Source organism: Oryzias latipes, chromosome 9 (genome assembly GCF_002234675.1).
Source record: "Oryzias latipes chromosome 9, ASM223467v1".
NCBI lineage: Eukaryota > Metazoa > Chordata > Actinopteri > Beloniformes > Adrianichthyidae > Oryzias > Oryzias latipes.
The window spans coordinates 16,338,564-16,360,997 of NC_019867.2; the positions used below are offsets into that span (position 1 = coordinate 16,338,564).

At 40.1% G+C, this 22,434-nt stretch overlaps 1 protein-coding gene across 2 annotated transcripts; it reads right to left on the bottom strand.

Annotated features, from left to right (window-relative positions):
- Positions 1 to 1,425: 1,425 nt before the first annotated feature.
- lzts1 (leucine zipper tumor suppressor 1) lies at positions 1,426 to 18,816 on the bottom strand. Of its 2 annotated transcripts, XM_023958549.1 has the most exons (10): positions 18,579 to 18,816; positions 12,670 to 12,755; positions 11,132 to 11,472; positions 10,856 to 10,984; positions 7,283 to 7,442; positions 6,807 to 7,195; positions 6,522 to 6,695; positions 6,269 to 6,400; positions 2,938 to 3,132; positions 1,426 to 2,741 (listed from the first exon to the last, which is right to left on the bottom strand). In XM_023958549.1, the coding sequence occupies exons 3-10, from the start codon at positions 11,360 to 11,362 to the stop codon at positions 2,196 to 2,198; spliced, it is 1,956 nt and encodes a 651-aa protein (XP_023814317.1). In that variant the 5' UTR covers positions 11,363 to 11,472; positions 12,670 to 12,755; positions 18,579 to 18,816; the 3' UTR covers positions 1,426 to 2,195. The 2 variants fall into 2 exon arrangements, with proteins under 2 accessions (XP_023814317.1, XP_023814316.1); XM_023958548.1 differs by lacking the exon at positions 12,670 to 12,755.
- Between the last annotated feature and the right edge of the window lie 3,618 nt (positions 18,817 to 22,434).

Sequence of the window (22,434 nt, forward strand, 5' to 3'; positions counted from 1 at the left end):
AGGGTTATTGACTCATTCATTATTTAACAGTGTGGAATATTCACTATAACTTGGGGCTTAAGCGTTGGCTGCAAACCAGCCGACAAACTCTTGTTCTAAAAGAACACAAACATACTACGATTTAATTTATGAAAGTATTACATTTGTTTGCTCCCTGCATGCAAGCGGTTCATTTCTGTGTGGATGGGGAACAGGAATGCAGTTGCACCTCCCCTTGATAATGAATTCAGGTCCTTTTGTGCTTAACTGTGAGGCAAATCACAGGAGAATCACAACAGGAAATGAGTGCATTATCATCAAGTGGCTGTAGTGCAGGCTGAGATATGTAGGTTGTCACCCAGCATCCTCTTCCCAAGTTCCTGCCAATCATTCTGAGATGTGCTGGAATAACAGTCTAAGGTCTGAAGACTAAAATTCTTTAGAAATAGTTATTGGGGGGGGGGGGGGGGGGGGGGGGGGTTTGACAAGAAAAAGCAACATGAAATTTATTGAAAGCACAAGTTGCAAAATGTTACAAATCATCTATAAAAGAGATTCACCATAGCTCACTGAAGTCTAAGTGATGTTTTATTTGGTATTTTGAGCACTCAATACCTCCAACCTTCCCTCGTTTTTTATTTTTCTTTATGCCAAACCAATTCATTTTATCTCTTCTGTGACGTCCCCTCTTTATTTCAGTCACCGAGCCAGCCACACACCAACAATGAGCCTTAATTTGATCTCAGTTTTGATTTGGTCCCGTCAGCCCATTTATGACAAAAGCTGTAGTGCAAGCGCTGTGTGAAGAAAGAAACACTGTCAAAAGGCAGAGATGAGAAAATTTGACGGAAAGGGAAAACAATATTTTGATCATTTTAGTCCTGAACGAAGACAGAATGGTAAGCAGTGATTCAGAAAAAAGTTGAATTGAAGCGATTTCTAATTTAGATGAGGATTTAGAAAACAATGCTTTTAATATATTCTTTTTGAATGATAATTGTTTTAGGTTGTTTTATTTAAACATACAATGTAAATTATAATATATTTTTTTAAAATAGAACGATTGTCAGTTTGAGAGCAGTTGCTCATTTGCTAACATTTTTTAAAATGTTGGCCCATGTTTTTGCCATTTTCCTCTAACATGTTGGATCAGGACAATGTTGACCAATATAAATGTATTTCTGAATCCATTTTTAATTAAATCACCTTTGATTGAGGTTTCAAATTCCTTTGAGGCTCAAGTCTCAAAAATGCACATAAACTACAAGAGCTTAAGTTTAAGCTGGACCTTCTATTCAGTATATCAGCCTCCATGATTTATGCTGTCAAATTATGAAAAAAAAATGCATAATTACTCTCCCTTTGCTTCTATAATTGTTTTGGAACAAAGCATTTTTATTGATGTTCCCCAGTGCGGCTGGGTCTGTATCAGAAATAAACATGAAATTGAAAGCTCGATGAAGTTTAATTGGTCAGTTGAAGTTTGGTTAACAAAGTGTTAGGTTGATCAATGTTTTGATTTCCTGCTTCCAGAAATTGCAACAATGACCACTTGCATAAACATACACCATAATTGGAGTGATGGTTTTCCTGCAAGTGAATAAAAATTTTCACATACAAATTTTTAATGGCACTTACATGGCAATATCTTAATAACAGAGTCATCTGTTTGCATTTTTGTGGATTTTGAACATGTATTATGAAGTGTATTACAGTTTTACAATGATATCGCAAAACCTTAATGCATTTTATTAAAAAAAAGCCTTATTTTATAAAAAAAGGTATTTCCATGCCCAAACCCTCTAAGATTAAACAGAATAGAGAACAGAATTCCATTGATAAAAATGAACAATTTGCTGACAATGTCATTTTGTCATGCTGGAAGAGATGCTGAGCAACCATCATGCTTTGTCTTACTATCAGGCAATAATCCTGACATTAATGCATGTTTGTCCGACCTCCAACAACAGAGTGTTTGAACCAGCAGAATTTAGACATTACCGTAGTTGCTCCTGTTAAAATCACATCTTAACAAAAAATTAAGCAATTGAACATTAAATAATTTAATGAAAAGGTTGGAAAGGTTATACACACTCTAATAAATAGCTAAAGTGAAACCCAATGTGTCAGTCACACAACTGCTGCTGGGCTTTTGCATGTTGTAAACAAGCTGAAATCCCTTTAACAGAAAGTGGAGAGCAGGGAGACCGCCTTGTTCAAATCTCTGTGGCAATAACATCATCGTAGGTTTGCAGTCCTGAGCCGTAACAGATGCCCAGTTCTGTTCTGCTTTCCAGCTCAGCTGTCAGCTCCTTCAGCCTCCTCTCCAGGTTTTGGTTCTTTTTGTGCATGTGCAGGTAGTTGATTTGTAGCTGCTTCTGATATTTAATGACTTTGTCCTTCTCCTTGTTCCATGTCTGTCTCTCATGCTCAAAGCTGCTGGCCTGTCTCTTTTGAGCAGCCTTTTCCTCATTAAGCTGCTGCCTCAGTCTATCCACTTCCTTTTGGAGTGTTTCAGTGGGGATGGGCTCCTTGGGTTCCACTTCCTGTTTCTGGATGGAGAAATCTGAAGCTGGGATTGCTCTTTCTGTGTCTTGACTTTCAGAATGAACCAGAAACTCAACACTGTTCTTCTGGTTATGAGATTCGGGGTCTACAACGAGCTCCTCTTTCATTCCTTCTATGTCTTTTTCTAGTTGAATCACTTTCTCCCGCAAACAATCAGCTTCATTTTTTTTGCGCTGGAGTTCATTCTGGGACACCTGATGCAAATGGAAAATGTTAAGACACACACAAACAACATAATTATTTTAATTTATTTAAATAAAAATCATACAGCATATCATCCTTTTCTTTATACTATTTTCATTACTGAGAACTCTTCTGTTTGGAAACAGACTGAGTGCAAACATTTGCATTCAGATGGCATTATGAATCAATCACTGTGGACAAACTAACCTCAAGTTCTCTGGTGCAGGAGTACAGCCTCCCCTCATGGTCTTTTTTCAGCTTGTCTAACTCCTCCATCCGTGCAGTGCTTTCCTTTAGTGCTGCTCTCAGGCCAACAATCTCATTCAGCTTGTGACTGACATCTGTTTGGCACTCTCTTAGCTGCTGCTTCAGTAATGAGATCTCTCCTGACTTTTGACAAACCTAAGCACATGTAAAAGGAACAAAGGTTGAAACTGTTGCTTGTGACATACGAGCCAATAAACATGTTAATAAAAACACAAAAATATTGATTATAACTGTGAAAAAAATAATTTTGACTGTAAATGAAGTTGGATATGTTTTCGTGTATCCAACTTCATTTACAGTCAAAATCATTGTTTTTTTTCCCCCCACAGTTTTTATAATCTTTATATATATATATATATATATATATATATATATATATATATATATATATATATATTTTTTTTTAACTTGTCCTGTCCAACAGCTGGGCAGTCAGATGAGAGCTGAGGGCCTCTTGGGTTGGACATATTTTACTTTAACAAGAGGGGTTATTAATCTTCAGACAAACCAAAGGTATGTCTGAATAAACCCCTTTTGTTATTGAGGCCAAACTTTATTAATTTCAAACATGTCTGAAAATCTTTGGTGTTGGACCGGACGGAAAAGGAAAGAGGGGAAGAAGAGAGAGGGACGTTAGAGAGAGGGGGGGTAGGGGGTGATAATAGGAGGGGAAGGGGGATAAGGCCATGAAGCAGCATAAAGCAACAAGTTTAGTGGTTGTTAATCATTATGGTAAGGTTTAAATGTAAAAAAAAATAAAAAAAATGGGCGGAGCCTGTCCACACACACACTCAAATGTTATAAACACACCTGTTAGTTGCAAAAATGTCCACCTGTCGACATGTACACAAAACAGATAGTGTTCACACGCATACTTATGCCTTAAAACCAACTAGTGTGAAATATTTCAGTCATTCAGTCTGTTGAGCTAACACCTGTGCTCAGGTGAGTGTTTATGTTCTTCTAAAATGGATGGTGGAACGTGAAAAGAAGGAGGGAGAGTGCCCAGCCATCCCCACCCCAAGACCCCCACCGCACCAGCAGCGGCAGCCGGAATCCCCCCAACGCCACACGGGAACCGGCAGGGAACAACCGCCGCCCGGGCGACCAAGCCCGCCACCCAGGCCAGGGCCAGCAGGGCCGCCGCAAGGCCCCCAGAGCCAGAGAGCAGGGAGGCACGGAGGGAAAGAGGGCGCCGCCCCAGCCCAACCAGGAGAGCAGCCCCCCTGCCGCGCCGGGAGAACCCAACGCAGGGCCCCACCGGAGAAGGACGCCCACAGCCCCAGACGAGCACCCCACCACCACCCAGGAGTTCCGGGCATCCCCCCGCCCCAACCCCAGGTACGAGCCAGGACCCCCCAAGGGAGACCCACTCCGCACTCCAGGCAGCCATCCGCCCGGCCCACGGTTGGTCCAGGGAGGAGCGAGGCAGGGGCCCGCCGCCCCCGCCCAGGAGGGGGGAACCCCGGGGAAAAAAGAGGGCCCACAAGGGGTGTTGTAAATATGGCCCGACCAGGCTCGGCCACAGTTGGAAATTTGGCGGGGCCCAGCACTCAGGAGCAAGGACCAGAACCCACCCCCCAGGGACACGAACACCCCCGGCTCAGATGTAATGTGAACCCCCCCACCGCGCGGAGAGAGCACCGCCGGGCCCAGGAAGCCGGCACCCCGGGGACACAGCCGCCGTTGCAAAGGGGCCCGTACCCCCCACCAGGGAAGAGGCAGGGGACAGATGGTCCTAGGTCCCACCTTCCTTGCAAAATGTGTGTGCGTGTATGTGTGTTTGAGAGAGTGTGTGTGTGCATGTGTGTGTGTTTATGTTGGGATGTATATATTGAGGGGGGAGGGGTGTGTGTACTAAGGGGGGTGCGGTTAAAATTGGCGGGTAGGGCACTAAGGGGACATCTCCTGATTACTCACAGTGACGTCCCCTCACCCTCCCCACCAAGGGGCCCTAAATGTCTAAGGTGCGGTTAAAATTGGCGGGTAGGGTGCTAGGAGGACATCCGCTGCTTGCTGGCAGTGATGTCCAAGCACCCCCCCTACCAAGGGCCCTTTTTTTAAATATTTTGTGCTTGCTCTGATTGACTGCAAAAATGAAAGATGCAATATTGTTAAAAAATTCTCAAAGTTAAACTTTCAATTAAAACATGAAATAACAAATAATGGATGACCAGTGCTGTACAACACATCTTTATTAAAACTGAAGGACTTCTAAAACTAAAAGAATATGAGAGATTTTATGACAAAGTCGCAGAGGTTTTTGCCCAGAAGCATATTGACTTCATTTACAAATAAAGGTTATACCAATGTCCAAATTTTGTGTGCGCGCACGCATGTGTGAAAGAGCATGCATTTTCAGTGGTGCTGTGTTTATGCTATAGTCCGTCTGTAGCATTCATCTTGGTGTTGTTTGGGAGTCATACTAAACCGCTTTACATATTCAATACTTCCTTGGCCCAATATGAACCTGCTGATATGATATGAAACACAATCAGTGGTTGGCAAATGTATTGGGTTTGTATGTTTGTAAAGACTCAGTGCCTCAAAAACCACAGACCTCACTGCGCGTCACTGGTGGGCATTCAATTTTTTTAATATTTATTTAGAAAGAAGAAAACAGTACCGCTCTCTAATGTCCACAGGGTATTATAACTCACTCAAAAATAAGACATATGGATTTTGAGAGCTTGTTGTTTCCCGATCGCACACACCCACCTAGTTTAGTCAAAAGCAGCAAGCTATTTTTTTGGACCAGACATTTACTGACATTGTTGCAGTGCCCATTCTCACAGGTCCTGCCAATCAGGAACCTGATTGCAGGAACCCGAATATGAGAAATATGATCTGTCTGACAGCAGGGAAAGATTTGATGAGTATATCAGGGGTGCAGCCTTTGTACTCTGCTCAGTATTCCAGTTTAACAGGCAAAACCCCCCATCAACACCACCTACACCATAAACAGGTTAAAAAGAGGAAGTTCCTGTAAGGTGTTGATAAACCTTGCTACTCTTGCCGATCTGGTACTGCAACGTTCCTTAAATTGGAATTAGATTAAGTTTGGTTTGAAGTTCAGCTGTCAAAGAAATTCAGATTAGTAAACAAACGGCTGCTTGTGGGTCACTTTTCATGTGTTTGTGAGCTAAAAAGAATTTGAAATTAGTGAATTTAAATTGCATTTATGGCGTCCCGTGTTAATGGCTGTGGTATTAAAAATTTCAGTTGTCTTGTAGGTTTTGAAGTAAAAAATGCAGCTTTAATTTCAACTCACCTCCCACTGTGTTTCCTCAAGTGTGGGTGCAAGCCGGGTGTTCTCCTTTTCATAGGACCTCAGCCTGAGCTCAACAAGCTCCTTGTCTTGGGTCAGCTTTGAGATCTCTTCCTGAAGTTTCTTGTTGTCAGCCTACACACGTTTTTTTTTTTAAGTATTTAGGCAAAAGAACGAAGAAAATATTTTTCATTGGCTTTTCATTTGGAAGGATACTGACAATAAACAGACTGACAGGAGTCAGGTGTGAACTGACCTGAAGCTGGCAGACTTGCAGCTGCAGTGCCTGATGGGATTTTTCCAAATTTTGGGATGCTTGTCTCAACTTAGCAGAGCATTGCTGCTTCAGTCCTTCCATCTCTTCAACACAATGCAGTTGTCTTTCCTCAAACAGTTGGCAGGTGTGTGTCTCCTTCTCCTCAAAACTTACCTGTTAGAAAATTGAGTAGTTTGATGTTGCTGTCTAAAGGCAACTGGGACTTTATGAACTTTATTATTTCCATTTTTTGTGTGATTATTAATAATTGATGATTATTAGTACCTGTAGTTCTTGCAACTCTGTTTCTTTCTCTAGAAGTCTTTGTTCCAGATGCCCAATCAGTGATTCGTCTGTAGTTATAGGAGATCTAATCCCCCCCGCAGCTTCAGGGAGAGTGCTTGTCTCATTTGTATGTAGCGGGGAACCAGCATCCACACTTTCCTTGAAGACCAACATGCTGCTGTTCAAACCAGCCTTGTAGTAGTCATAGTTAGCATTATTTCCATTGTTCCATTGAGAGAAATTGGATTGCTGTCCTTTCCTGAGGCTGTTTCCGACAGCTGAAGTGCTATTACCATGACCTACGGTGCCTGTGGAGACCCTTAGACTGCTACTTGTGCTTTGTGTGGGGAGGCTAGACATGGAGTTCCGTCCGGAGTCAGAAAGGGTCCCTGTAAGAACAAGATTGCACCACAATTTTTTGTAATTTGCTGTTTCAGTTTCAGGCAATGTAAAACCAGTAGAATAATGATAAAAACCTAAGGTTTCTTGCTTGTTCCCAACATTTGAACTGCTTGCTTTCCTCAAAGGACAAAGGATATGATCCAGGCTGTTGTGGCCCGCCTCTTTGCAGGATGCTCCAGTGGGATTCACAGATGAAAAGGCAGTGGAATAGGCCGGCGACTTTTTACCAGAGGGCTTGAAAAGTAAAATGAAACACAGTCAATCTTTTTTCTTTTTTTCTCTTGCGTTTGCTTTCAGATTCAGCATTTCCTCAGCAAAATGTTTTACTATGAGGATGAAGAATTGAGGAGTGCAACATTTTGAAACTTTAAACATCTGTTTTCACAGAGAAACTGTGTCTAATGTCACAAGCTGAAATCCAGTACAAAAAAGTGGGGATGCATTTTCTTTTTTCCAAATGTGCTTCTTCACTGAAGAGAGAAGCAACCCAAGCGTGCAGAATTGATGAACTTCAAACTGACAGCATTAGAAGCAAACCACCTATTGCTGGAAGAGAAATTCCCAAGACTGTCTAAAGAAGAGAAAACCTTTTTCCAAGATGAACTTATACACCACATGGTGTGTTGTCCGCGACTGTCACCAGCAGTAGCAAACCTCCACTTTTTCCTCTTCTTCTCTGCACCCTACGTCTCCCCTCCATGTGCTGTCTGGAGGAAGATGAATAGCTCCTCTCTGTGATATTAATAATATGAGCTACTGCTGAAGTGTATAAAGCTAAAGCTTGTGAGTTCAGCATTCCTTCTCACTGACTTCAGGGCTAGGATGCCTTTCCTATTCTTTTCTCCCGATCTGTCAAATTCTCACTGGCCCTTGTTCTCTTTTTCTCTCTCCCTTTTTCTTTCTCTTTTACCTTTATCCCTCCCCTGATAAATGAAGGCCAATCTAGGAAAATGCTGTCAGCTCATTTATTCTTGGCACAGAAATGATTTCTCTGAGAAGATCAAGGCATTCTTTAGTCATTAATCTGGGAGGGGGTGATTAATAAACTGGAAAGGTTGGACACAGGTTATGAGGAATGGTTGCTGCCCATTAAACTGTAGTACCTGTTGTGGGTTTCTTTCCCTCATCCTCTGCAGTCATGTGAGGATTTTGAAGTCTTTTTTTAATCATGCAGCATTAGAATTACACATTTCACGATGTTCAGGTAAAGCATGACTCTTAAATGCCAACGTAAACTTTAAAAGAAATTGTTTGACATTCAAGTATAAAAAAGATTTATTCCTATTTAAAAGTTCATTGAGAAAATCGATATTGCAAGACAATGTCTGCATACTAGGCAATACTGGCAGCCCTTGTTGCAAACAGCGACAAAGTACTTGCCTGATGGCAGCAAAATCCTCCTTTAAGCTCCCAAATTGGCACCCTTTGGAGGTAATCATTTGCTGTGCAGATGTTGGGAGTTTTGAGCTTAACTGCCCCTCAAAATAAAAACTTATGAGGCTGCTATTCACACACGAGAAGTAAAGTGCACAATAAACTCTGAGCTTTCAGAGAAATTCACTCATCTGTTTTGGAATGCGATAAAATGCTGTTTCTTGTGAACTCAGTAATCCTAAAATTAAAAAAAAACTCCACATTTTCAGGTTCCTATTTGAATACTTTAGTAAAAGTGTTGTCACGGCTCTGTTTTTACATTGACCCTGGATAAACCAGACCATTCCTTGTGAAAAGGAGGCGAATCTCTTGTCTAGGGTTGGCCAAGCCTGGTCCTCAAGAGCCCAAACCGTGCCTGTATTCCAGTGCCCTCTGGCCAGCCTTCTCCTGATTAACTGACTCAGGAGATTCCATATCCTGATTGACGGAACACTGCTAGGTAGTCAGCATTCCAGGGAGACCTGGAAAATAAGACGGATTGTGGCTCTGGAGGACAAGGGTTGTCCAGGCTTGCTCTAGTCCAACGGTCATCTGCAGAATCGTCAAAAGCAAAGCATCTCCATGCACTCCGTTCAATATAATTTGACTGTGTTTTACAAAGTCATCTAAATGGAATTAGAGGAAAATAAATGTGGTTGGAAAGCAGGATAAACAAGAAATACCATTTGTAATGTTTAAATCATATAAATTGATCCAAATGGCTACTAGATGGCTGAATTCCTTTATTATGGCCCGCGGCTACAGTCACTGACTGCAAGGATCATATTGTTTTTGTAGTTGGAAAGATTTTCGGCGCCTTTCAGCAAAAATTTGACACTTGAAAAGTCACCATAATGTGCACACTCCTGGGATAAATTGAAAAGGAATTTTCGACAAAGTGAGCGTCATCCCCCCGAAGACGATGACATCATGGCGAGCGATCGCGTAAAAAAAATGAATGGGCCAAAAATCGCTTATGGGGTCAAAAACTTCAGAATTTTTTTTAGAATCGGCTAACAGAATCGGTATAACCTTGACGGGGATATCAAAACAAAGTTTTGAAATCATCACGGGATGGCGACCTGACCATTTTATGCCAAAACCTGCGATTTTCGCTTTTACACAATGTAGAAAAAAATTAACTTTTTTTCAAGCAATTCTCATTTTTTCAGATTTCACACACATGTCGCTAGCTTAAGTCTACAACCACCTTAGGAGTTTCATTGACCTTTGGCTTTGGGAAAATGCCGCCATCTTGAATTTTTTATAAAAAGCCCCTTTACTACCGGGTACAAATATAAACTTTTTGTTGGAATTTTTTATCGATCTTCACGTAACTTCTGGGGCATCAATGGCAAGCTACTGTGGCTAAAATATTGCAATCAAGAGTTTTAGATTTTAAACAGCGTGCGCGTGGCGAACTTACAAAGTGGCGCACTGTTATAACTCTTATGTTTTTCAATGGAATACTGTAAAAATTGAATGCATGCATCCATGGCTGGAACTGAACATGTTGAAAAACATGGAATATGGACATAATTAATGTGGGCGTGGTTATCAAAAAACCTCCATTGTCAAGGACTTCCAAAAGTTTACTTTTTCCGATTCGTCTGAAACTGATGTCAATCTGATCGTTATCCCCAGGCATCTTACACTTTGTGGTTTTCTGAGACATACAATGATGTTAATTGCGATGCACTTTTAGAAAATAAGCACAACTAGCATATTTAACATATGCAGCTTTGATTAGCCTTGATCAAAGGTGGGCACTGAAGGCGGCGGTGCTGCTTAGAAGGTGGGCAGCGATGGCGGAAGTGGTGCGTGGAGGCGGTCACGGCGAGCGCCTACGCGCCAAACAACGCAGCTTGCGGCTTTAATTAATGTTTGCTTTTTAAACGTAATAAATCTTGTTTATTTTATAATTAACATGTATAACATTAAGTTGTTTGTTTACGAGACAAATGACTAGTATGCACCCCCAAAACCATGTTAGAAATGTTTAAAATAGAGAAATGAATGAAATGGGTAAATAAAACAATGTGGTTAAGTAAGTTATGTCAAATATTCTTTAGAAATTGTGTCCTTTTGATGTATTTTTAGAATTTTCTCTGTACGACTTTACTGAAAATTATCATGATTTGCTCTTGTCCTTATCGTCAGTCTTTTATAAGTGTTATCTTACCTGTTTTAGTAATCCCAGTATTTACTATGAAAGAAAAAGTCCTCACACTCACCCTCTCCGCCATATTTCCTGGCATGAGCAGCAGTTTTGGTTGCTGTCGTCGGCCTGATTCCCCATCTTTGGCTACTCTTTCTTCCATTGCTCTTTCTTTGTGGTAAACAGGCTTTGGTCTATTGCTAACCTTTTGTTAGAAAAAAAAAAAAAAAAAGAAACACGAAAGTTAGACACAACAGAAAAAACAATTTTTTTCCCCAGAAGTAATCTGTTAGATGCCTATATTTGTTATGATCTTTTATGCTTTTATCTACAGTCTGAGAATGTGATCTACCTTGATGTAAAAGAAATCCTCACTTCGTCCTGACCTGGAGTGAGACAGGCTTTTAGAGTGATGATTGGATGAAGAGGAGCTCTGAGAAAATCCGCACTTTAGCAAACTATCAAGACTGCAACCACCACTTTTTCTGTGGTGGCCTGATCCCTCTTTTAATCTGTAGTCCGTTGCCTTGCAGTGTTTGCTGTTCAGGCTGTTCCCATTTATGAAACTACTGACACTACCCATGATCCCCCAAGCCCACGGGAGGGCAGGCTGAAGTCCAGATGGTCAAGTTACAAAGGAGTTATTGGCAGACATGTCTCCTGACACCAGATGAGTTCTGTCAGTGGATTCATCTGCAAAACACAAAGATAACAGGTACACACATTAAACCAAAGAAATAGGAAGTGTCAGATCTGATTTTATGTCATTTATTTTGTATATATTTATTGCTTCCTGCTCGTGCATTAATGAGATAGCTGTGTTTTAAAAAAAACAAGCTGAAAGGGGTTTTTTCTTGGCATGTTGCCTGGCTTTGTGAGTCGAGATTTATGACTTTGCCATTGAATTTGACAAATAACCCTTTGGGTGCCCTTCCTCAAAGCAAACTGGCAATTAAGCCACTTACTGCCAACTCAACACTTGGCTGCCGGGGCAATCTAAACAACACTTGGCAGTGAGAGTTTTTTTTTGTTGATTTTCATTTTACAAGAACTCAGACAGATTGGTTTCAGTCAACAAGTAAAGTTTGAGCATGCATATATTAATGCATGAATTTTCCTAATTATAGAAGAAAAAAAACCACTTTCTTTTGCTGACTCATGTGTCAAAGAGGCTTTCTCACTCTTGTCAGTGCTCTACCAGACCCCAGATGTTGCCATCATGATCTCCAACCCACCGGGGAAATGTCGACTCGGTGGTGACTTTTAATGGCAAAGGGCTTCGCACTGACTTGCTCCTCGAGCCACCTGGTCCTCAAGCCCTAAGCATTTTCTAATAACCACAGCAACAAAGCAAGGAACTAACTGCCAGCAATAATTCACATTAAGTTCATGGTTTCTCTGTGATTATCTGCAAAATTTGTGAAGAACTAAAATGTGTTATTTTCATCTTCCTAGGTAAACAAAGTAAAAACCTTTAAATGTTTATTACAGAAAAGTCAATATTAGATTTTTTTGGTCAATTAATTCATTACTAAAAAGAAAGACAAAGCCACCATGAGGAAAACAAGGAGTAATGACAGGATTTGTATTTTCCGTTCTGGTTGTGGCTACAGCAGGAAACTTTAAAAATGTATAGAAATTAAATTTAAATTATGAATCTTCAGAAACTTAGAAAATGAATACCTAAGTAAATGAAGAGATTCCTGATTCGCCTCAAAGCACCCTCTGTTTGACTGGTGAAAAGACTCTGGCACAGCCATATCTGTCTGACTCTAAGCGTGTTTGCACGTCTGCCACTAAATCTGCACAATAGACTTCCCTATCACTCTCAGATATCAACATCCACCACCGGCAAGGGACCAAAGTAATGTAACTATAGATTTTACTTACTGCCAGGCCAAACTAAGCATCCATCTCTAACAAAGCCTCTTCAGATTCATCTGCTCAGTCCTGACGGGATGTGTATGTCTCTGTGCCTATAAATGAACAAAAAGCAAATGCAAACACTATCACTACAACCAGGAGGCTCCGCTTACTATTCTGGGGGAGGGGGCGGGGCTTACTGTTTGTCTAGTCAGCCTGTGCCAAGTTTTGCATCATTACTGACATGTAAATTCAGTTGTGTGTGTGTTGGTGTTAGAGAGAGACCTCCCACTCCTCTCAGGGGAATCAGTGTACAACATGTGCTCCTATAGAACCGGCGTGTGCCGCTCAAGTGATTAACTCCCACTTTTCACAAAAGATCTTTTACACCCTCCCTGCAACCCCTCCCTCCTCTCTGCACACTCGCCCATAGTCAACCCCCCCACCCATCCGTTTGTGCATCGACTGTGTAATAACTATTCATTCTTGCCTCTCCCCCTGATCCTTTCAGTCCCTCCCTCGACCCATCCATCCCCCTTGGTGCCCTGCACCCACCCTGAACAAACAATTCATCCAAAGAAAAAAAAAGAAAAAGGAGCTCGCCCTCTATCTTCTTGTTTTTTGTCTGTTGAAGTGTGCCCTCTTTGTGTGGACTCTTGTGCCCTGGTTGATGTATCCCCTCCTAAACAGTCCGAGACCATATTTGAGTGTTAAATAAATGACTAGTCCTCTCAATAAGAGGACTAAAGAGCCCAACTTTTGCAGAGATTTACAGCCATCCTGCCTTTAGGCTGTTTGTTCGGCTATGCGCCCACGGAGCCGTGCTTTCCCACGCAGTTGTGCAAGCCACATGATTTCCACCCTGTTACACAAAGTCACTGTTCAGTCAAGGCCTTTTGCCAAAGCGTGTGACAAAGCACCTCATGGACAACAAATAAACATCAAGATAAGAAAATTTACAGAGCTCCCTGTTCCAAATGACTGGATAGGAACAATAGAACAGGTTTTCAGCTCCTCTTCTAAAAAGAGAGAAAAACAAAAGTGAATCTAACATCTTGTTTTTGCCACAAAACATGTCTGTCTACTGTGAAAAAAAGGAATCAGACATGGGAATAGGAATCAGACATTCCATTGAAATTTTATTTGTAATTTAAAAGTATTTGCTGTTGATTTTTCATGGATAAAGTGTGTTAAAATCTTTTACAAGGTGTTTTCACAACCATGTGACCCACTCATAGCAACACATAGAGTTCCTGAGAGATCCTTTCAGCTCACAGCCATTGTTCCTCCATTAGTTCTGTTATGACCTTGAAGGGTGTCTGAACGACAACACAGATATTTCACTTCCACAGTCACACTAACTTTCTTTTCAAACATGGTCCACTTTACTTATGTGTAATGCAAGTAATTTAAATGCACCACTAATGCTTCAAATTTGCAAATTAAAAAAAAAAAGCAACTGAAAGGCTCTGACCTCCCAGATTTGTAGTGGACTGTTTGATTCAGGACCTCTGCTGAGGTCAGGATGGGTTTGTGTGAACATGTGGGTGCATGCATACATCTAATCTTTATATCTGACTGGCTTTGTGTTATACACAAAAGCATTCTCGTTTAGCATGCGTTTGTGTGCAGAGGTAATGTGTATTTCTGGGTGAAGTAGGGGTGGATGGGGTGGTAAAGCATTAGGGCGGGGGGGGAATCTGCACCGCCTTTGAGCCCCAGCTGACCCGCCTGACACAAAACAAGACAAGTTGACAATACGCTCCCCCCCTGCTTGCGTCAGCCCACCAAAGACACACAGTCAAGTGCACACAGATGAACACACATTCACAAAGCACGGCAAATCCATTTACACAGCCAGTGTGAGGCAGCAGTGTGATATAAAGGTCTAGGATTTATACCTGTCTAACAATGACCATCAAACTCTGTTGCTCACACTGTACCTCCACACGCTGCCACTGCACCAGATGGCTCCACTGTCTGTATGGTAATTTCTAACAGATGAATGCAATCTATCTAGTTCAATGTCTGTTTTTTTAGGTTAATCTCAAGCTTACTGTCATTTGCTCAGGAGTGCGTTTTGAAAACACATTTACCGTAATATCTGCTTTGTCTTTAATTAAATGCTTAGGGCATTCTCTGTTCCATTATATCCCAGATAACTTGTTTTTAGCTTAAGTAAACTTAAAAAACAAAGAACACACTTTAATATTTCAACATTTAAACTGCACCTTTAAATCCACATTTGAAGCTGATAATTAAAAAAGAAGTAATGCAATCACTATCACACACCCATCTATATTTTAAGTTCTTATGGAAACATGTCTAAATTTACGCATGCATTTTCAGCCAATTTGACAATGAATAGAACATTGTTTTTTCCAAAAAATTAATGAAATTATTTTTTTTCCTGATGTTATGGATAAAATAGCATTTTATTTGAGAGAAAAGAGCTTAAAGGATGTTCACATATGCTTAGCATCCACACTGGCACATCAACATTTAGGCCAGTGCATCAGCTATTACTTTAGGATAATTTAGATTTATTTGGTGTTTTCTATTTTTATACAGGTTGCTACAGAAACTTAAGAAAATGCAAATCAAATGAATTACAAATCCAAAACATGCAACATGTTACATTTTTGTCCCAATGTGATGTAACCTATTATATAACTGGCACTGACCCATGGTTCACAGAGTTTAGTCAGTGGTGGCAATGGAGAAGACATTTCCTATCCCTCCAAGAGTAACATTAATAATTATATTAAGAACAAGATGAGAAAAAGAGAAGAAACAGGTCACATGTGACAACAGAGCATGATTTTGAGAATGAAGAACTGTGGGATTAAATTATTGAGAGGAAATGCTCTCCTTTTTTCTCTGTCATCTTCTATTGCCTGTCAAAACCCTGGTTTCTCCCTTGCGCTCTCTGCTTCTCTCTTGAACACACACAAACCCACTCGCAGGCCTCTGCTGTTAGGATGACTAATGTGGCCTGCAGAGGAACATCAACTGGGAACCAAGTGTGGGATCGAGACACTCATCCATCTTTCACTATTGCATCCATTCAGTGACCAAGCGCACACAGACACACACCTTCAGTGACATCCAATATTAGCTAATTGGGTAATCCTTTTAGTGCATTGTAACTGAGATGGAGCATGAGTAAGGCTTCAATGGTGAAGTGCAGAGCACCAAACACTCATTACGGCCCCGGAGTAAAAGAGATCGAGTGCCAGGCACAGAGTGAGAGGCATGAGCAGAAAGAGAAAGAGTGTAAGAAATATTTTTCTTCTGAGGGGCTCACATTATGTTACGAACTGCTAGCCAGAGGCCATGGTGCAGCTAATGCATCCTCTGTTGACAAGGATCTGGATCCAAAAAAGGTATAATCAAAAACTATGTGAACAAACATTTAAAACTCATTATTTTGATCTCAGTGTCCTCTGTTGGCGGATGCATGGCCGAAACCTTGACAAGAGGCCACGCTTTTAGTGAAGAACCCCCCGTTGAAATTAAATTGCATTCAAATGTGGTTATGATGAGACATGAGGTCAAACGAGCAATCAGCCTCTTTGGATTTTAATAGAGAAGGAGTCCGTCTGCACTGCTGGCTAAATTTATATGGCAGACAAGCATTGGTCCTGAAGTGTGAATATTTGCATAAACTTGGCAGATGGAAAATGGAGGAAAATGTATTTTTAATGGGAGCATTTAAAGTTACAACATGAACTGGAGCTGATGCTCATGAATTTGAGTCATTAAATCAGATGTTGAAGAACTGAATTTTTATTTTTTTATTATGCTGGATCTGTTTGTGTAAGATTGATTAGTACAACTTGTCTCTTTTTGTTTTTACAATTACAGTGCACTGTGAAAACTTTCTAAAAATGGATCAGGAGAAGTGCTGTGTGTCTCTTCCATTAAGTAAAGAGGAACATGTTCAGCTCCGCTATCATAAAATATTTACTTCCCAGGCTTTTATCCAAACTCAAGACGAAGTAAGTAAGAGTATAGTGTCACAACTATAGCTGTAGTTATAAAAAAACTGTTGTCTTTTAATTTTATTATTCATGAATCTAAATGTTTTGTTATATCTCACTTTTTTTTAAAAATATCGGGCAATTTAACTTTTTTAAAACGTCGGTTTAAATCATTAAAGCTTTTTCTCGATCAGAAAACCTATTGTTTAAAATACACAACATTTCAGATAACAATGACTTGTTTCCAGCTATAGAGTTACAAGTCAGTTGCCAAGTAAACGTTCCAGTTTCAGGATGATAAATGTCAGGTAAAAAAAAAACATGTCCTACATGTGCAGCCTTTACAGTTCTGCCCGTCAGTCACCTTTACACAAGCCCACCTAAATTGGCAATTCACTTGCAGCTGCGCATTCCACTATGTGTTTAAAATATTTATTCATACGCTGTGACAGAATGATGATATTCATAGGTAAGTGGAAAAGAATGATGCCTTTCTCTGCAGAGCCCATTGACCTGCAAACTGAAGACTGAGTGATAAGGTTGTCATTCTTGAGCATAACCATCCTCCCATCCTCCTAATCTTCTGTGGCTGTGTGTGTGTGCGTATGTGTGGTGTTATGTGCAGCAGTACAAGGATATACAAGGATCTTACTTTAAGGAGTCTATATCATCCTGAAAGCAAATATGAGCAGCAGGCGCTACCTGTGCCCAGCTCCAAAATAAAATCACTCTGACCTTGTATTACAAAACTGTTCATGTGGAAAAACTGTGCTCTATTTTCAGGTTTTAGACATCTAAAAAAAGTAGTTGCACTTGCTTTATTTAGAAGAGAGTGGAAATCTGAGCTCAAAAGTTTTGTACTTTACAATAATACTCTGGAGTCTGAGGAAGATGGAGAGATGCTGCACTTGCCTGACAGAGCGTTCATTCATGGGAGTTTGCAGTATTTGGTTATCTGGGGCAGTTATTTTAGGAAGTGTGCTCTTTAGCAGGTCACGACAGCTCACACTGATTGTCACTTAGCAGATAAATAGAACAAAGTGAAGAAATCGTGGGAAAAACAAGTACCGTTTTATTTTGCATCCTTCTGATTTTTCTCAACGTTTGCATTCAAAGATTAAACAACAAGACAATAAGGTAACCCTTTGACACTTTTTTCCTGCTTACTCTTTCCCTGTGATGCTGACCCTGCCCTATAATTCCCTAAACAATGTTACACAACAGAGCAGAGCTCAACATGCCAGGACAGGTGACATGTACTCAGTTTACTAACTCAGTTTACCCTGTTATGAGCACAAGGTAGAATAATTCATGATCTCTGCGGGTCTCAACAGATGTCTCACTGTACACAGGTGTGACATTTTGGTTCACTTTTTTCCACGCACTTATCCTTCTCATTTGAAAAGAAATGACTGCAGAACTCGTATGAAAATTAAAAAGCAACAAGACTGGAAACAATGTGAAACCGTGGGTGGGACAAGCGTGGGTGAACAGAAGTCTTATTCATTGTTTAAACACCTGAGATAACCAGCTGAGATTTTAATAGCATGTGTTTCCACCAACTGTTGTATCCAGTGATACAATTAAAGTAAGCCCCTGGCTGGTCCCTGGTATTTTGTACTCCTCAAAACAATGTTTTCTTTTTTTCTTCCACCAATGACTGTCTTCTGGAGAGAACACAAAAAAGTGGACAGCCAGCACATTTCTCAGACTACCGGTATTTTAAATTAGACTATTAACCTAAAGAAGCAAAATACTTGGATTGTTGTCTTGCTGTGACTTTGATTTCGTCTGGATCTTTAATTTTGTAGAAGTAGCTTTGATTTATTAAATGAAACAGAATAGATCCTATTTATGCATTTGTTTATTCTTATGGAATCCTAAATCAGCCACTTTGAAACATTTTGTTCAAATCGAGAAAATATTCTTTAAGTCTCACTAAAGCTTACTTACCTTAATTAGACTTTGCCAGCACTGGCTGCCACTGCTGTCGCCCAAATCTTGCAAACTATGGACAAACCACCAAAAAAGAAAAGGAATTTTCAAGTTTACAAACTGTTTTTCTTCTCTGGATCCCTCTTTACCACCCGATCTGGTGCGATAAGGCCATCCCAGCTCCCTTACACTGAACTCTGTCACATTCCTCCATAAACACACTGCTTCTTTTTCTGTCCCTCCTCTTTTTCCTCTCTATTCTTGTTGTCTCTCTCCTGAACTCCCTCCCACTCTGTCTTTCACTCTGAACATCCACCACTCTGTCCCATCCTCCCTCCCTTTGCTGTCTGCTTCAGCCATCCCATATATCCACTTCTTGGTAGAAATGCAAAGCTCCTTTCTTCCTAGCTTTGCTCTTTAATCCAGTTTTTGCTTTGCATGACAGCCTCTCTTTGTTTGAACCTGTCTGCGCTGGCCTTTACCTTGCTTCTGGCTTTTTATTTCTCCTTGTCAGTAAACATGCTCACCACTCTACGTGGGCACACACAGCACATCTTCACTGCCAGCGAAGATTAAAAGAAATTATGTCCCTGTGTTTTATTTGAAACAGAAATATATAGGTTGTACAGAACCTGTACAACCTATATATGCATTCTTGTGCATCAACAAGGAAGTTGGTAAGTGACTGTTAGCCTGCTGACTCGTTCCTCCAGTTTGTGGTGTGTAAACGAAGACAATCTCTTTTGCTTCATCTTATTTGTGCGTTACATAGATTGGCTAAATCATAGTGATTTATCTGGAGGTTGTAACTTCACAGAGAATCATGTTAGACAAACGTTTGCATGCTCACTCCTCTTCGACCTTTAGATCCTGAACTTTTTTCCCCGTTTAAGCCTTGCTTCTAATTTTTATCCTTTTGTTTCAAAATCTCAACAACTGCTAAACAGAGATTTGAATAGTGTAAAACATTTCCCATCTGCAGCCCATGAATAAAAATGCAGTTTTGCATAGTGCCATCTGGGCCAGTTTAGTGGAGTTATAAAGATGTGTTTCAATCTTCCTTGTATGCTAGTTTGTTTTGCAATGATATCCCAACCTTCAGAGTGTCTGATCTGCTGCCAGAAGTAAAGTCAGAGCCACCGCCTTCGCACTTAGTGGGTGTCAACGTTTTTTATCTCTGCATTCAGTGGTGTATTGAAGTTTTTGATAAAAGCCTGTAATTTCAGAGTTTCCAAGAAGCCTTTGAATTGTGTTATTTAGAAGCTTCACAGTATTGTTTTTTTTTTAATGTTTCCTGTTGCTGTAAAGATTGCTTCAGCATCTGTGAGAACGACTCAACAAGTAAAGCTGCACAAACAACTCAAAAGCATTTTTATTTGCATGTTCTGTGTGAGCACAAGGTTTTTTTCAATTACAAATCACCTTGTATAAAATTCCCGGAGTACCTAAAGGGACTGTTTTTTGGTAAATGCTGCTGAGTAAATAAATTGGGCACAGTTACTCATGTAATATGTTTGCTCCTCCTCTTTTCTTGGAGGAGCTGTTAAGAAAAACAACTGGATTTTATGTCAAACATTCTCTTTCACAATGTTTTTCTTCTACTTGGCCTCATCTTTCTGCTTATCTTTTACTTACTCCCACACACATGTACCCACACTCAACGCACACGTGCAAGTGCATACACATGCATGCACGCACACACACTAACACAAATAAACGCATACATGTGAATCAATACCTTGTAGAATGAAAAGACAGAGTAAAATGTTGACCCAGCTGGCATAACACTGACCCCTACAGTCATTGTGTTTTGACCCGAGTCTGAGCTTCGCTGCACAGAAACTCACTCCACACTCACACATGTGAATAAGCATTTCTCGGCAGTGATGTTCGGCCTTGAACTCAATCAGCCACACATTCTTTTGTCATTTCATTTAAGTTTTATTAGTGTTGGGTCTTTTATGTCAACTCACAAAACGAAAGTCAATTTTACCAGATTGAGGGATGCAGGCAGCTGACTGTATATTTGTATTAAATTAACACTCAGAGAAAGGTTACATTAGGATAGAAGCCCTCCACATGTATGACATATATGTGCAATATGTGTAATCTTCAGTTTTAGCAGGAGACAAGGTTCAAACCTTCTGTTTCAACATAAAACCCTAGAAAGCGCTTCCCTTTTCTCCACATTGTAAGTTATTGAACTTACGCTCACTTGAAAGTCCCTTCTTTCAAGTGCCACAGATACAATTATTTAAATATTTTCTTAAATTGTAAATGAAGTACCCAAAACAGTGGAGACACAACGATAGAGATTTATTGTCTCTATGCAAAGACTTGACAGTGATGTCTTCAAAGTCAAAATACAGACCAACAAATGAACATCAAACAAAAACTGCCAAAGTTTAAGTTTCATACCTCTGCATGAAAGGTTGGGGTGTGTCTGGAGTTTAAGCCATCGGCTCTGATGGGGCAAAAAAGTATTTAGTCAGCTACCAATTATGCAAGTTCTTCCATTAAGCCATTACAGTGACCTGTAATTTTCATCATAGGTATAGCTCAACTATGAGAAACAAAATGAGGCAAATAAATCCAGAAAATCCCATTGTCTGATTTTAAAATAATTTATTTATAAATTATGGTGGAAAACAAGTATTTGGTCAATAAAAAAAAGTTCAACTCAGTACTTTGTTTATTTGTTGGCAATGACAATGGGGGGAATTCCAAAAGGCATGTTTAAACTACCCTGATTTTAACCCTGAACCCTCGCTGAAGTCTGCCTGAACTTGCTTACTCTGGATATGTCGGTTCCAAAAGACCGGATATGAGTTAGCGTAATTACGCTCGACTTGGTAACCCTGGGTTTGTGCGCGTGCACAGCAAGTACATAAAGGCATTCTCAATGGATCGCCGATTTCCAGAGTTACCATGGAAGCGCTATACTCCAGTGAGATGGAGTTTGAGATTTTAATGACGGTGCATGAAGATTATTTGCCTATCAAAAAAGTAATATGGCTGCATAATCGAAATAAATAGTTTCTGCTTGGAGAAAAATAACGGACAAAGAAAACGCACAAGTTTCTACCTCATTTCTATTTTCATTGTGACGGATATACATACATACATACATACATACATACATACAGACATACATAGATATCCAACTTAAATGAATTAATTCAATGGGTAACAAGTAATTGAGTTACATTTATTCAACGTAATTTCTTACGTCTATCCAACTCAATAATTGTTTACACAACTCAAATGTACATATTTATCTAACTAAATGTCATATTCAATTCAATTAAATGTTTTTCCATCTTAATTTATTGTGCTTCTTGAACTCTCATATGTCTAAGAGGCTGCAGATATTCTTATTTTTATAACATTAACATGAACGATGCAGTGTGGATTTGCAATTCAAAACACAAATTCCTGTATCATGACTCTGACTTTAACTTCAGTTACACTCACATCAGCAGCATTGGGAGTGCTAAATAATCTCATCATCCCCTCCCTTCCTCTCACTCATGGTGCAGACAGAATTAAACATAGTAGGACAAAATAACTTGGCAAAACACAGTAAAACAGCTAAACAACAAAACACAATTGGTCAAAAAGCCACACTTAAACCCCAATCCGTCCAGACAGGCAAAGGGAATGGCATCCCACCATTCCTTGCGCTGCCAATCTAACAGCAAGTTACACCTACTTAATAGAAATAATTTGAATGAAAGTAAAATAAATGTCCTATGTGTTTTTTTTAAGTTGATCTCAAAAAATTATTTATCTTAACTGAAGCAAATAATTTAGTTAGATCAATTTAAAAAAGTTTATCTTTCCAACATCCATACATGGTCCTATCATCCTCTCA